The sequence below is a fragment of the Canis lupus genome, chromosome 3 (assembly GCF_011100685.1).
Source record: "Canis lupus familiaris isolate Mischka breed German Shepherd chromosome 3, alternate assembly UU_Cfam_GSD_1.0, whole genome shotgun sequence".
NCBI lineage: Eukaryota > Metazoa > Chordata > Mammalia > Carnivora > Canidae > Canis > Canis lupus.
Genome location: NC_049224.1, coordinates 50,527,734 through 50,543,565, shown reverse-complemented (window position 1 = coordinate 50,543,565; position 15,832 = coordinate 50,527,734). Strand labels below are relative to the sequence as shown.

At 38.6% G+C, this 15,832-nt stretch overlaps 1 protein-coding gene across 10 annotated transcripts in view; it reads right to left on the bottom strand.

The window, feature by feature from the left end:
• Positions 1–15,832, bottom strand: part of AGBL1 (ATP/GTP binding protein like 1) — a 585,877-nt gene that overhangs the window by 311,414 nt on the left and 258,631 nt on the right. For all 10 annotated transcript variants that reach the window (XR_005357034.1, XM_038532779.1, XM_038532775.1 and 7 more), the window contains exon 16: positions 13,349–13,525. Coding sequence is in view for 9 of the 10 variants with exons in the window: in XM_038532779.1 (XP_038388707.1) it covers positions 13,349–13,525 (177 nt within the window). In the remaining variant the exon portion in view is untranslated. The remainder of the gene's footprint in view (positions 1–13,348; positions 13,526–15,832) is intronic.

Sequence of the window (15,832 nt, the reverse complement as noted above, 5' to 3'; positions counted from 1 at the left end):
ACTGAATCCTTAAAGAAGAGAAGTCTTCTGGGTTCCATTTCCTAGAAGAAAGCCTTCCTTGGTAATCTCTTTAATGTTTAGCAGCTGAAATTACAAAGGTCTTATCTCTGTGCCAATGTTGATCCAGTGAGGAAGTATCGCTATCAGGGAGATTTAGGGGAGAGGAAGGTTTTAGTTCTAGGTCATATTATGGGGTTGATTGTGAACAGCTGTATTCAACCCATTCGTGGGTGACTGAGGAGTGCCTTAAGGAATGTAGGACACAAAAATTGATTTGTTATGGTAATTGGCAATGACTGTCAGTGGTAAATGACATTCTAAATGAATGATAAAATGATGATCCAATTTGCAAGTCAACCTGATGGTTGTTTCAATGGTTTCTTTTAGGATATCATTTCACAAAAGCTAAAAAATAAATTGACAAACCGATGAATTCCTTTCTATGACAATATATCACATAAAAAAACTTATAAGAAATATTGACACAGATCTTGCCATTAGCTGATTTGATGGGGAAGAAGGAACATATCAAAATTAAAAGATGTCAGAATTTGAGAAAAATATTTAAAATAAAAGTAGCTATTCCATTTCTATGCTGTCTTCCTTCCTATACTGAATTGCCCACTAATTTAGCCTATGGGTGCTAAGTGTATATGGTTAAACTAAAAAGCCCAAGTGAAATTTGACTTCTCAACACTGACTATGAGCAAGGGGTCAAAGACAAATCCAGTCTCAATTGGGTGAACGATATTTTATAAGAACAAGTTTCATAATGTTTTTAAAAATACTTTAACCTAACAATTCCCCTTTGGAATTCTAACCTATGTTAGAGTTGGTCTGTGAGTGGGGAAAAACTATACATAAAAAACTTCTCCTCAAAGTTTCCCTAAAACAGCCAAAAGTTTAGAAGAAACCTAACTAATAATTTTAAGTAAATTGCAGTTTGATAATTGTAGTGCTGGGGGGAAATGCAATTGTTAGAAGCGTGGAGTCTTCATAGAAATATGGAAATCTCTTATGATATAACATTGATTTTTTTATACTTATCAAAAATATTCTTTGATTATAAAATGAAGAATCAAAAAAATTTAAATGAATAATCTACAAATATAGGTTCTGGTGGATGATGGTTCTATAAAGGATGTGTATATGGTTAAAGTCTAGAGAGAAACATCAAACCACAAAATCAATGGTGGACATATGTATATATATTTCGGGTCATGCTGCTTTCATTTTTCCCTTGATTTTCCTATATTATGATTAGGAATATTACATATATTTTATATACATATAATCTATATTATAACACATATATATAAATTTACAGTATATGTGTGTATAGTTAACATTTTATATATATATATATATATATATATTCAAGTTTGGCCCAGAGCCCCTTTCTTCAGTCAAGATAGCATTAGGAATTTAGTAGCAATAAGAAAACCTCTAAGAAGTATCTTGGAGTGCATAGATGGAATAAACTTGAGAATTTAAATGGGGTTGTGAAGAGGATAGGTTAGTTGCGTTAAAGCAGTAATGAAAGTATGTTTGAAAGTCTCTCATAAGGATAATGCAGCAACTTCATATTTTCTCACATTAATGTTCTGATCATAGAATCAAGAATTCCACAGAGCAAACTGGCCATAGAGTTTATCTATTAAGCCAAACTCTGCTTGTCTAGTGTCTTCTGTAACATCCAAGGAAGTAGTCAGTTTCCCTGCCTGTATTGCACTTCCTGATACATATGATCAGCCTTCCTCTCTCATACCTGCCCATAGGATGATTTCCCTTATATTTCCTATCTTGAACTCGGTCCCGACACCTGGGAGTTACCTGAATTGTTCTCACTTCTCCATCTCTCACCACCTCATCCAGCCCTTTACCAGTGCCAATAAGTTCTACCTCCTGAATCTCTCTTGAGTGTGTCTATCTCTCTCACTTTCTTCCAAAGTCTCTGCCCTCTTTCCAACCATGGACTTACAGCAGTCCTCTGACTGGTCTCCCTGTCCCCTGTCCCCTTCAGCACACATCTGTTAAAAGATAGATAGGATCCCATTATGTCTCTCTTTTAATTATATTTATGAATATCTACTATCTTTGAAAATAAATTCCATCCTCCTTAGGATGGCTCTTTTTACTAACCACTGCATACTCCTAACATAATTCTCAAAATTGAGTCCTATTGTTGACAAAACACATTTTTCTCTGTGCAATTACATAAAAGGTGGAATATCAGCCTTCTCATTCTAATCAATTATGATCAACTTAACATAGTCCAATATCACCCATTCACATTTGCAATGTACTTCACATCTTAATCATATTACGTTACCAGTAAGTAAAACCTCCAAATATTTTTCTATAAACCGTCTTGCACTTAAGTGATTTCTTTTTGTTTTAACCAAATATAGGACTTCCCAATTATCCATATGAAGTTCCTCTTTTGATACTTTGCAGAAGATCTCACTTTGGCAGAAGATCTCTGCCTGCTCTTCCCCCTCCTTATGCTCTCTTTCTGTCAAATAAATAAATAAAATCTATCTATCTATCTATCTATCTATCTATCTATCTATCTATCTATTATGTGTAATATTTTTTCTGGTAATTGTATAGAACATATCTTAGATGCCTCCTCACATTCCCTTGGTAACATCAGCTCCTGGATTCCCAGTAGTGAGCTTTGCCTTGGGTGCCACTGATTTTGCTTGGGCCCTCACACTTCCACACATTGGGGCTGACCAGCTGCATTCCTAGGAGGATTTCCTTCATTGCTATTATAGAGCCAGGTCAACCAGACTCACATCCTAAGTTTCTGCCTTCTCCCACCATTTCTGGACTTAGATGAATGGTTGCAAAAAGGACCCAGTGATGGCAATGTGAACATGTGAGTTTACCTCTCTGGGGACACACTTTGACTAATGGGAGACAGAAAGGGGGCATGTGTAACAGGCAGGTAAGTCCTTCTTCCTTCTCAACACCTCCTCCAGGAAATAGTTCTACATACAGCCTTATCCAGACACATGCCACATAGCCGAACAAACCCACCTGTTTTATGAGTTATAAACCACTAAGCAAAGGGTATTTTATTCCTGTGATTTTTGTTGTGTTCAGAAATACTCAGGGGCATATAGACAGAAATTCATTCCATAAAATAATCAAGATTATTATCATTTAAATTTCATTACTCAATACCAGTCTAAGAAAGATTTTGAAACATTTCTGATCTTTCCAATTGTGTGTTTGCCTTTGGGGAGGTGTGGTTAACCATAAGCTCCATAGAAATGCCTACAGTAGGTTTCTATGTGTTCCTAAGGGCATGCAGGAGGAAGGAATAGGATAATGCCCTCGCCTGCTCCACTGTACTCAGATTCAGCATAAGGCACACCCCTGGTGTGGAATTCCAGGGTGAGATTTAGAAATATGTAATGAGCCAGAAGTAGCATGAAAGCAAGCTAGGATGAAAGAAAACTCAAGCACTCCCTAACCGTACCCACCTTTCAAACAAGTATCTTTTACTTTGCCAGGTGAGTTACCTCTTCCAATTTCACACACAAAAAATAACTTGTGGATAATTCATATTCAACTCAACCAACAGTTAGCAAAGCCCTAAATTATCTCCTTCTGTGTGCTATTACAGCACCCAGTTGTTTTCATATTACACTCTGCTGTTATTGCTGACTTAATTAACTGCCTTTCTGGCTGGACTATAAACCCTGAGAGAGTAGGAAGCTGTCAATTCCGCTTTGTCATATTCTTGGCACCTAACATATTGTCTGGATTTTTTTTAATGTTTATTGAATGATAAATGAAAGAAAGAATGAATGAAGATGAATTGACCATGTGCCTGGCCTTCACTAAGTGTTTGGAGTTTTCTGTAAATATCCCCACTCACAAACTTCAGTTTAAAAGCAAAGTAAAAACCTAATAAATATGTTAACTAATCAATAAAACAGGCATCAACTTATATAAAAAATATCTAATGGCCCAAAATATTCTAAATTGTCCTCATTTACATTCAGGGAATACAGGCGCATAAAGAGAATTACTGCTTAGTTTTAAAAAACAGAAAAATTTGAGTCCACTCCATTGGAGGGAAGACCTGGCAGATAATACTGAAAAATTGGCTGGAGGAATGGAGCCCTTCACAGTCAAGGAGGGTCTGGGGTCCACTCTAATTCATAGAGAAAATATCCCGTGGATAACTCTCATGAGCAGGACTTTGTCTTTCTCAGCTCGTGTGTTGGGAGACGCTACTCTAAGAAACTCAGTCACATAGCAAGAACCAAAGAAATGTATCTCAGGTTCAGCTGGTCCTTTCCCCCTGTGATACAAGCTACATAAAACCCTGGATTAAATTAATCCTTTCTTTGGTTTTATATCCTTTCCTTTAGGGTATTTGGTTGATTGCACTTACATTGATCACATAGGGAGAGTGAGATTTACAGAGATAAACCATCTTTTCTTCTTCTTGGTCCTTTGAAGCCAAATTATTTTTAAAGGATCAGAGGTCATTTGAGGCTCATTGGACTATCCCAAGGGCCAGATTCTGTCCTTATTTTTGATACAATGAACCATTTTCTACAATAGGCATTTAAAATTCATAGCTCCCAGGGCATTAGTAATCCCAGGAAAGGCTCCTGCTGGCAATCTTATTAGCATCTCTGCCTCTTGATTTTTATTTAATTCCTTTTAATATTCTACTATAATGCTGACATACATTACAGAATCGAGGGCTACAGAATGAGACAATATTTCACTACATCATTAAGCCTGCAGTGAGTTAATAAATGGCTCATAATGTGCTTTGAGATCATATACAAAGAGGTTTAAAAAAAAAAAAAAAAGAACACCAAGGCAACACTTGTTGAATCAGTTAATAAGAAAGAAAAGGTATTGATGTGAATGGTTCAAATAGTGACTCATACTAAAATGATAGATTAGGTCTGTGTTTCATATTTGTATTTACAAAGGAATGAGTGGCAATTTGATAGCCAAATAGGCTTTTGGAAAATTGTCCTTCTCTTTTCAAAGCCCTAGAGTGGAGGAGGTTAGAGCATAGAGGTGAAGGGAGCAATGGTGGCAGAAACAACAAAACGCTCATCTAGAATTAAAATGTTGACACAGATCAACAGAATGTCTCATATTGAGGGTCACTTTCAATTTTTTAATCATATTCACACACAACATCTCATTCTAGCTTACGAAAATTCTGGGCACAATGTTCTTGCCTCAATAGGAAAGCAGAACTCCCCAACTTCCCTTTCCTGATCCCTAATCCTTCCTCACCTCTCTGCTGACCAAGAGTGCTCTAAATCAGTGCTTCTCAGACTTTCTGAGGGACATGGGTCACTAAGGATCTTGTTAAAATGTAGATCTTGATGTGGTCCACGAAGCCTGAGATTCTGCTTTTCTAACCAACCCCAGGTAAAGTGGATGCTACTGTTTCTCAGCAGAACCACCACCTGTGAACAGCATCGTTCTGAAAAGATTAGTGTCCTACACACCTTGGGTGGCTCAGTGGTTGAGCGTCTGCCTTCAGCTCAGGGTGTGATCCAGAGTCCCACATCGGGCTCCCCTCAAGGAACCTGCTTCTCCCTCTGCCTATATCTCTGTCTTCCTCTCTCTCTGTGTCTCTCGTGAATAAATAAAATATATTTTTTTAAATATTAGTGTCCTACATAATCACACAAAATTTAGATGGAAGTAACTCCACTATATACTTAATAAGATACATCATTTGTTCCTGTGCTCATTGATAAGTAGGCAGAAGTAGTCAGCAAGTGACAGACTCAGTCTGATTTTCACAGAGTTAAGTCAAGCACTTGTAGAGCTAATTTAAGAGCAGAAACTAGGAAGCTGTAAAGGGCTTTCTAGCGATTTTGGATGTAGTAAACCAAGGCATGAGCTCTTCATTATTTTGGGGGTCATCCACTCTTTTAATAATGTCTGAAAAACTATCGATTCTCTTTCCCAGGAAAATGTACACATAGGCCAACAAACAATTTTGTATGTAATTATATCTTCCTATACTCTTTTGTTCCATAAGAAATTTAAGAAATCTTGACCTGGGGATGTCCCAGGAGCTAGAAAAACAAACAAACAAAACCAAAAATATTTTAAAACTCTCATTGGGATATAGGCAGTTTTTAAATACAACTCTCCTAGGAGAGCTAAGCCAATAACCTAAAAGCACAGATGAGACACACACACACACACACACACACACACACGGGTGGGGGAAGCAGTGAATTTGAGACTTTATGACTTCATGACAAAAGCCATTGAAAATTATCTATAGCCCACAGGAGATCAGGAGCAAGTGAACAGAAACTGCAAAAACTAGCAACCTATCCCATTTCTCATTGACTGGCCCCTCGGTCACCAGAATCTGAACCTTCAAGAGTGCTTGATAAAATGCAAATTTCTGGGCCACACCCCAGATCACATGGAGACATGGTTCAGAAACCTGAATCATATAAGACCCCTAGGTAATTTCTATGTACACTAAAGTTTGAGAAATACTATTCCTCAGATTACATTATTGAAATGAAGAGATTCCCTACCCCCTACTTACATTCAGAGGTTAGAAAAACTCATATCCTCATAGGAGGCTGCCCATAGGACAAAAAAATGGGTTCCAAGGGAACAGTGATCCAAAATATATTCTTGACTTGTGCTCATAATTAGAGTAGGATTTTATATTCAGCAACTTTGGAGGAATTCAAATCTGTTTCCTGTCCTGACCTCCACTCTTTATTCCTTCTTTCCCCTTCTCTTATACTCAGGTTCGCAAATTCTCCTTCTCTCTTTTTAGGGCCTCACATATGAATTGGCTATAATATGGGTTAGATTGTGTAGGACGATTGTAGACTAGAGAGTAGACAGTAGAGGGAATGTCAAGATAATACACACAGAAATGGCTTTGATATAACTGAATCTATAAATATTGGTATATGGATATCATTTCTATAAAAGCTAAAATCTATGATCCTCAATCATGGATTCCTATTAAAGTGAATAAAATCACAGAGACCTGATCTCCAATCTCAATAGTTCTAATTAAGAAGGTATGAATAAGGCATCTGTGTTTAAAAATTAAAAAGAAAACCACCATTAAATATTCTCACATACAATTAATAATAGGACCAACAATAAAAGGCATTGAATGTTTAGTGTGAAAATAGGGCTAAATGTTTTATAGGCAGTAAGTAGTTCATTCAGTCTTTACAACATTTCCACATGTAGGAACTGGGAGGAACATCACTTTTACAACCAAAAGTCACAGAGGACAGGTAACTGTCTCAAGGTCATGACTGCTAAATGCAGTGCCCTCCATGGGCACAAATGCCCACACTAAACAATAAGCTATGTTTCTCATATGAAGCCATCATTCAGAACCGCTGATACATCTGTAGTACCATGACTGTATGTGCGATATATTTACACACACACATGTGTGTGTGGTAGAGAGAGAAAGAATATATGTGTATACCTTGGGTGAGTGGCAATTCTGTGGCTTAGGACACTTGGGGAAGAGAGTTGTCCTCAAATAAAGGCCATGCAAGTCCAAGGAGCTCTTAAGAGTGCTCATTCGCTAATGGAACAAGGAGAGAAGTCACCAGGAAGTGAAGTAGGTGTAGAAAGCAACTTAATGCTAACTTAATTTGATGTTGTATTGAAGACTAGCTTCTCTACCCCAATTTTCCCTCCTGATAGAAGCTACCACTACATGGGTATCACATCCCTCCAATTCCTCTTTGTTTACTCTGGAAAGGTTAAAAGAAAAAAAAAAAAAAGAAAATAGCTCATGGTAGTATGAAGGAAGGTGGAGGAATGTGAAGGATAGAACAATTAGCTAATTGGTCCTAAAAGCACAATACGTTATTTCTAGAAAAATATACCCAGAATGTGCCACAGAAGATTTGCTGGGGTTTCAAGTCCAGTCACTCTGGTCTAGGTGATCCATAAGCTTCTTAGGTACCCACAAAGGCAACTTTTCCCAAGCATGATTTTAGCAGAGGCCCTGCCCATTTCTTCATTCTAATTATGTATTCCAATTATAAATAATAAATGTGTTGCTGCAAATCTACTTAATGACAGCCAAAAGCAGAAACTAGGTCTCCTGTTTCCAAAGCCCAGGGTTACTTTCACCAATGGCATCCTACTAGGCAGAAAGCATGGGGATAAAAGCAAAGATTCCAGTGTCATATTTACCTGGGTTCAAATCCTAGTTCTAAAACATATTAGCTGTGTGACATTGAGCAAGATATTTAGCCTCTCCAAGTGTCTCCACTTGAAAAATAATGATGAGGAGGAGGAGGAGGAAGATGGTAAAATCAACTTTAGAATGTTTTGGCATGTAGTAGCAAAGATGGCATAATTTAGTATGTGAAAAAAGGCTTAACACACATTAAGTATCACATTGGGCTCTGTGCTCTGTGCTCAGTGGGGAGTCTTCTTGAGGATTCTCTCTCTCTCCCTCTGCCCCTCCCTCTATCTCTTTCTCTCAAATAAATAAATAAATATTTAAAAAAAAAAAGAAAAAAAACTTCTTCTTGGTTCTTGGATCTGTGTGTTCTATACCTCCTTGCCTGAACCAGTGTACTAGGTTGAATGGTGTTCCCCAAAAATTCATGTCCTTCTCACAACCTCAGGATGTGACCTGATCTGGAGATAGGGTTGCTATAGGTGTCATTGGTTAAGGTGAGATCACAGTAGAGTATGGTGGGGCTTACATGTACCAGGACTGGTATCTTTGTAAGAAAAGGAAATACCACTAATACACAGAGTTGTCAAATCACTTAAAATACACTTAGGACTAATGTAACATTGTGTGTCAATGATACTTCAATAAAAAATAAACAAAAATAGGAAACAAATAATCATTTTAAGTGAAGGAAAGAGGTCACAAAGATAATGGGATACAAGTGGAAAAAGCCATGCAATGACAAAGGTGGACAAAGGAGTGATGTATTTATGAGCCAAGAAACACCAGAAGCTAAGATAAAGGCATGGGACAATCTCCCCTGGAGCCTTTAGAAAGAACATACCATAGTCAGCACCCTGATTTCAGGCTTCTGGCCTCCAGCACTGTGAAATAATACATTTGTGTGATTTTAAGCCGCCAAATTATGGTTATTTGGGATGGCAGCCTCAGGAAATTAATACACCCAACCTCCCTTCTGGAGGGAACAGGAGAACAGCAGTACAAGAGGCCCTGCACTGAGCTGTGGTCTCCCAATTCTATGTGGGGTCACTTCCCTAAACAGCTAAAAATGCAAAGTATGAAGAAGAGGACACTGGGAGCCCTGAAAGCCAAGTAAGGTGATTCAGTTTCCTGTATGAAATTCATCCCTACCAAACCATCTTCAATAGCTAAGCACTTAGTTCCAACGCTTGTTTCCTAATCCGAGGCCTTTTTGAAATACAGGTATAAGTTGCTCTGCAGATAGATTTTTGGGGAGCACTCACTAGTGTAACACCTGTGAATGGTGAAAAAAGCAGAAGTGGGCAGAAAAGGAAGCTGAACCACAGTATAATTGTGACAGAGACCCCAGGCAATCCTGCGGGAGTTCTGGATCTGGAATGGCCCTGTGGAGTATTCTCTATTGCGCTAGGAGGCCTGACCTTAGTACATCCCTTAGACCCACCACTGGATGCATGATGCTCACGTGAAGGAGTCATAGCTTTGGTCAAGGTGACTTCCATCAGCTATAGACAATGTCTGGTGATGGACACAGCTGGAGCAGCTGGGAAATGAGCATCCTGGTCCTGAAAAGAGATCTGGCAGGCTCACTCCAGCATCTTCCCTGTGCACAAATAGAAATCCTTCTGTCCAAACATAATTTATTATGAGAATGTGGCCACGTGACAGTGACCTGGACTAGAATCTCCTTACTCTGGGTGCTCTCAAATCATGTAGATAACGATAGATCTGAAAGTTTTCCTCATTGCATGTTTGTACACTTCCCTCTCTTACCCACACATTTTCCATTATTACTCATTGCAATGTCTCTAAAACTCTTCACTTAAAAGTGGTTTCTAATCACATTTGTACCATGGCAATTCCTCCTCTTTTTCTGATGATCCATTTCGGACAGAGAGGATCAACATCTAACTCTACACGGAAATTGTCATCCATTTGTTTATTTATCCATTCCTTTGTCAATCATCATACGGATTCAACATGTGTTCTATGCTAAACAAGGTATTGAGCATTCAAAAAATGAATGAGATTGTAAAAGGTTACCTGTCATGATAAGGAGCCAGGATTTCTCTAGACACAATGAAGGATTATGGACAATACTGTGAGTTGAATAGGTTTGGGTTACTGAAAAACCACTCAGTTGGTGATGGAGCAGATGAATTGCTGGAGGGTCCATGGAGGCAGTGTGCAGTTATGGGGATTTATGTATCAGTTAAGACCTTAGACCTCCCTTGAGTCATCCATCTTCTTCCTCTGACTAAGACCCACTCCGCCCACAAGTCAGCAGCATTGCCAACGAGCATGTGGACAGCTGCTTGGGTGAGAGTGTTCACATTGCCCTCCTAAGCCACAAGCAGCCCATGTGGCCCAGTCATATACTTTTGTATGTGCAAACACACCATGTATGTGACCCCAGGTAGCAATCAGTGTGAAGCACACAGCTACCCACATAGACTGGACACTTCTAAAAGAATGAGTCCCAAGAGGCTGCATAATTCCATTTTGGCTTTTCCCTTCAACAGCCTCAATAGCTTTGGGCCAGTTCCTAAAAGGTAAAGTAAATCTCTCAGCGGGTGGGACTTCCATATTAGACCCAAATTATGGATCTAAATGTATAACCTAGCAGTAGAGACTATATTCCAAAGAAACAAAAGCGAGATTTTTTTTTTAAATTAGCCAACTATAGACTGGAAAATAGAAGAGAAAATATCATATTAATAATAATTATTTGCAGGTAATAGCTTATATTCTTTAATGCAGTTCCAACATAAATGTCACTGTAAGAAATGATATTTCATTTCAATACTAACAAATCAGATTCTTAGTGTGCTGGGGGAGAAATGATTGGAACTACTTTAAAGCCGCGTTAACCAGAGAAACTGCAAAAATATTTATATTCTTATGAAGGAAGGAAGGAATGCCCCTCATGGGTGTATTTAAGTATCCTCCATCTTTCGGATAAATGGTAATGCTAAACAAAAAATGGAAAGATGACCTTAGAATAATAACCTCAGGACTCAATTGGGACTAAGTCTCAATGTACAGAAATCATTTGCAATATGTTCAGGATGGAAATTTCTATACTGCTTTATAGCTCATGGACTTCATTATACACCTCAAACAAAAATCACCAAAACACCCAACTCTGGGCTGGCTTCCTTTCCCTGGGGTGTTCCCCTCCTCATATGTAAAATTATTCACCATCTTCTTACTCACTGTCTGCAATTCTGCTCAGTTACTCAACAATGTTTGTAAGGACAGAAAAAAGGAAAGAGAAAACCAATCCACTCAGAGAGGTGTTTCATATAAAGAATGGGATTGTTAAAGCAAAACCAGGTCTGGCACCATTAGGGCTTTCTCTAGCCAATTCCTTCTCCATCTTTTCTTACAAAGACCTCATGCAAAGGCCACATGGACAATTTCACAGGGCAAATGCTGAGCTGATTTGTGAAAGCCATCCCGTTGGGCAAGCTTCTTTCATTCTCCCTCATTCATAACAGCTCTGTGTTTGTTACAAGGAAGATGGAGGGTTGGTAGGGGCCTGAACCTATGAGTCATTTAGTTTTCAAACAACTCTGGAGGACTTTGAGTTTCTAGTTAACTTATAGTGAATGGCAATGATACTTATCTGACTGGAAACTGTTAGCCCGAACTGGTGTTTGGAGAAACAAATCAAAGAAAGTCACCAATCCAATTGATCTATGAAGGATACATGCTGTCCTTTAAACAAGCGATTGGCCCCTATATCCATAAGGCTTTTTAGAGTCACAATTTTCCAAGCTTATTTTTCCCAATCCTATGGGCTTTGAATGCCAAGAAACTGAACATATTCCTGACGATATAACTTCCAACTACATTCCTATCTGCATTCTCTTTTGGCCTTTACAAAACTCTTATACAGTGGGGAGGAATGGAATATTTAGGATTATCAGTATCTGATAACATGACACACAGGTTCATAGTAGTATGTGGCTTGCAGCACCACTAATCAGTGAAAAAGTCAGGTCTTTTGTGCCTAATTCCATGCACCATCAATGAATGATCTCTTCTTATTCTGCATTGACATTCGTGTGGGTAAAATGGATGAATTCAATCTAATAATTGATTAATTCAATAACAGAACATTTATTTTGAGCAATTGTTTAGACTAAATGGTTATTTAACAAAATTAATAGGTCACAACCAATGGTTCGATAGCCCTGTGTTTCCTTGGCCAGGTAGGAAGTTAGATAATATTCATCAGCTGTCACTCCCTATACTCCCTTTGATAGCTAACAGATTTTCACAAGCACAGGACCATGTAGATGCCAAGTGCTTCCTGGCTGTTCCAGGAGAATATCAAAGCCAACACAATGAGCTTTAATGCTGGTAAGGTCCAGGTATCCTTGGGGTTGAACGGAAGTCTGTCAGCTTGCCTAACAAATGTAAAAGAATCTATTACCATGGCACTGTCACAATGTTCCTTATTTATGCTCCTCTAGTGAGGGAGTGGGAAAAACAGCTAGAGTAGCCTGCTAGAGTAGCTATCCAGCTGCTCATGCAGTTAATATAGCTGTAGGAAGAATGTGATTTATATGAGCCTTTCCCTTGACACTAAAGCCTGAGTCCCAGATGCATGTCATGTACTCACTTCTGTGTACTCTGGTGACAGCAGGGTAACAGAGGGCTGGTGATTTAGATAAGCACATAAGATAGAGGCGTACAATACACAGATGTAAAGGACAGTATGTGTGTGCCAACCTACGACCTTGATGATGCAAGGGGAACTAGTGGCCTGGTGTAAAAGGTAACAAGAGATCCCCATGCACATAACAGGGCCAGACAGAGGTTCCATAAGAGCTGGGGGTGCATGTCTGAGGGAGGCTCCCTGCCACTTTCTGGCCAGGGCAGATGACTAAGAAACCAAATCAGCAGGCACGTACAAATTGCTTGCAGGATCAACACAGACTGTGCTGCCAGTGAAGGCGATCATTGAACTAGTTCTGCAAGATCAGGTTGTGGGCCAGACTATGTGGAGACTTCTTCCACTTTCAGGAGAGAAAGAAAAAATGAATGGTCTTTGATAGCTACTACCCCCTCCCACCCCAATTATAGTATATCACTGCTAGTCAGAAAGTATGCTTATGCTGGAGCCTCACATACCTGATAGGGCCCCTGGTTGCAACCACAGTAGCTGCTCTCCATGGTGTAGCTTCTAGACACCCCCATCTCTCTCCATACCACCACCCGGGCAGTGGAGGCTCGTGATTTCTCCACAAGAAAGCTGCAGCTGCTCATCGTGAATGCTGGGGCTAGCTTATCAAGGATTTTGGGAAGAGTCTACAAAAAAAGATAAATAAATAAAACTATGATGAGCTGGGGATATGCATCATAAAAATATAACATCTCAACATTTATTAAGCATCTTGATATATATAAAACACTTAATATATACTACTGCAAATCTTACATCAATCCTAAGAAATGGATACTATGGGTCTGTCATTGTTTGGCCTTATATGAGGAAACTGAGGCTTAGAAGGGTAAGAAATAAATAGAATAAGTCCCACTACAAACAGGCTAGAATGAGATCCAAATGCTAACCACCAACTCCAAAGACCATAATTTTTCAGTGCCGTGTTTCGGCATCACTGTGGACTGATGTTGCACCTACATACGTTCAGCCTCATACATCACTGTATTGAACTCGATGGAAAGCCACAGATTTCACAATGACTGAAATTTACAGAGTGACTTCACCCAATCTCATGGTTTTCAGGTCAAAGTTAGACTAAGAACTATTCCTTTATCCTTCTAAGATATACAAGTCATTGATGATCATGAAAGGTGGCATATAATGTTTTCTAAAAGAGTATGATTGCCAAAATGAACTTCCCAGTCCCATCTTGTGATACATAAATCTGAGGCTGGACCAGTTACAAAACTAAAAATACATCCTCTCTGGGTGCTTTTTTTTTTTTTTTTTTTTTTTTAAATAAAAAAAGAGTAGCTATCCAGCTACTATTTTGTTTATTTATGTTAGGGACAGAGAGCATGTGTGTGAGCAGGGGGAAGAGCAGAGGAAGAGGGAGATAATTTCCAGCAAACTCTGCACTGAGCACAGAGCCTGGCAGGACCTGAGCCGAAACCAAGAGTCAGACACTCAACTGACTAGGCCACCCAAGTGACCTCCTCTCTGGGTTCTCCTATCCCACCATTTCCTAGAGTAGAAAAAATTATGTGAGACCACTTAATCTATATTTAGAAAGCATCTGTAGATCTTTGCCACTCTCTAATTGACAGAAAGGGGGCTTCTAGTCATCGGACCTCCCTCAACCAAGAACAATGACTCAAGAATTGATAGTATGCCAGGTCCTTGGGTTAGTGGAAATACTGTCACTTCTGTGACATTAGCAAAAAGGGTTCTCTACTTCACTGCCCACAGAATATCCATAAACTAGCACATAATATAAAATTATGTACATTAGATAACAAACAGTGAAACTTCAGGCTTTTGGACAAGCTGTGGGGAGAAAATAGAGCAGCAAAATGAGAATATGAATTAAGAAATTATTTTTAAGGAAATGCAATTTTGTTAATTTCTATAACATTGAGCAAATATCTTAATATCCCTGGGTTCTTACTGTCCCCATGCTTAATATAACTTAATTATATTAACATAAAGATTAATACAATTATTAATTATATTATAAATTACCTATGATATATGTATATATTCACATAATTACTCATATGATTTAGTATGATCTTTAAGTTTCCACATAGTCTGCAGATCTATTAGCATCATCTGAACAAGGGAAATAAGCTGCTAATGTCCTTGCTTGAGTTTCCACAATTGCCCCCATAATTGATTTCATCTATCCACTTTGTCCCTCTTTGCCTGTGATCCCTTCACCCCATTTTTCTCCTTCAAGTGTTCATCACAATTACAGTAAAATTAATGTTCATGTAATTAGCTGTTTATTTTCTATCTCCTCTGCAGCCCAGAGGTTCCATAAGGGCAGGTCTGTGTCTCACTCACAGGAAAATCTCTGCACACAAAGCTGTGCAGCACATAGAGTGCACTCCATAATTACTTGCTGAAATAAATAGAATCTGCTAGCACAGACCCTTAGGGGACTGCTTAAATAGACATAAATATAATATATGTATATTATGCTATTTGTAACACATATAGTGTGTGTAGATGATAGATGATTAGATAGATAGATAGATAGATAGATAGATAGATAGATAGATAGATAGATGATAGATAGATGATAGATAATGATAGATAGATAGATGGTAGCAACTAGAGTGATTAAGATACTTGAAAATAGTTTTACATTTTTTAAAAGATTTTATTTGTTTATTTATTAGAGAGAGAGAGCAGGAGCAAAGGAGAGGGGCAGAGGGAGAAGGAGAAGCTGACTCCCTGCTGAGCAAGAAGACCCACAAGGGACCCAAGATCATGACCTTGCTGAAGGCAAACGCTTATCCAACTAAGCCACCCACGCACCCTGGAAATAGTTTTAATTTATCAATGTTTTATCTTGCTGTAAAAAGTCTAATTGGATATTATTTAAATGGTCTCTCCTTTCTTACCTAAGTGAACCTGATTTTCTTAGCTCATACCATCCCTGCACA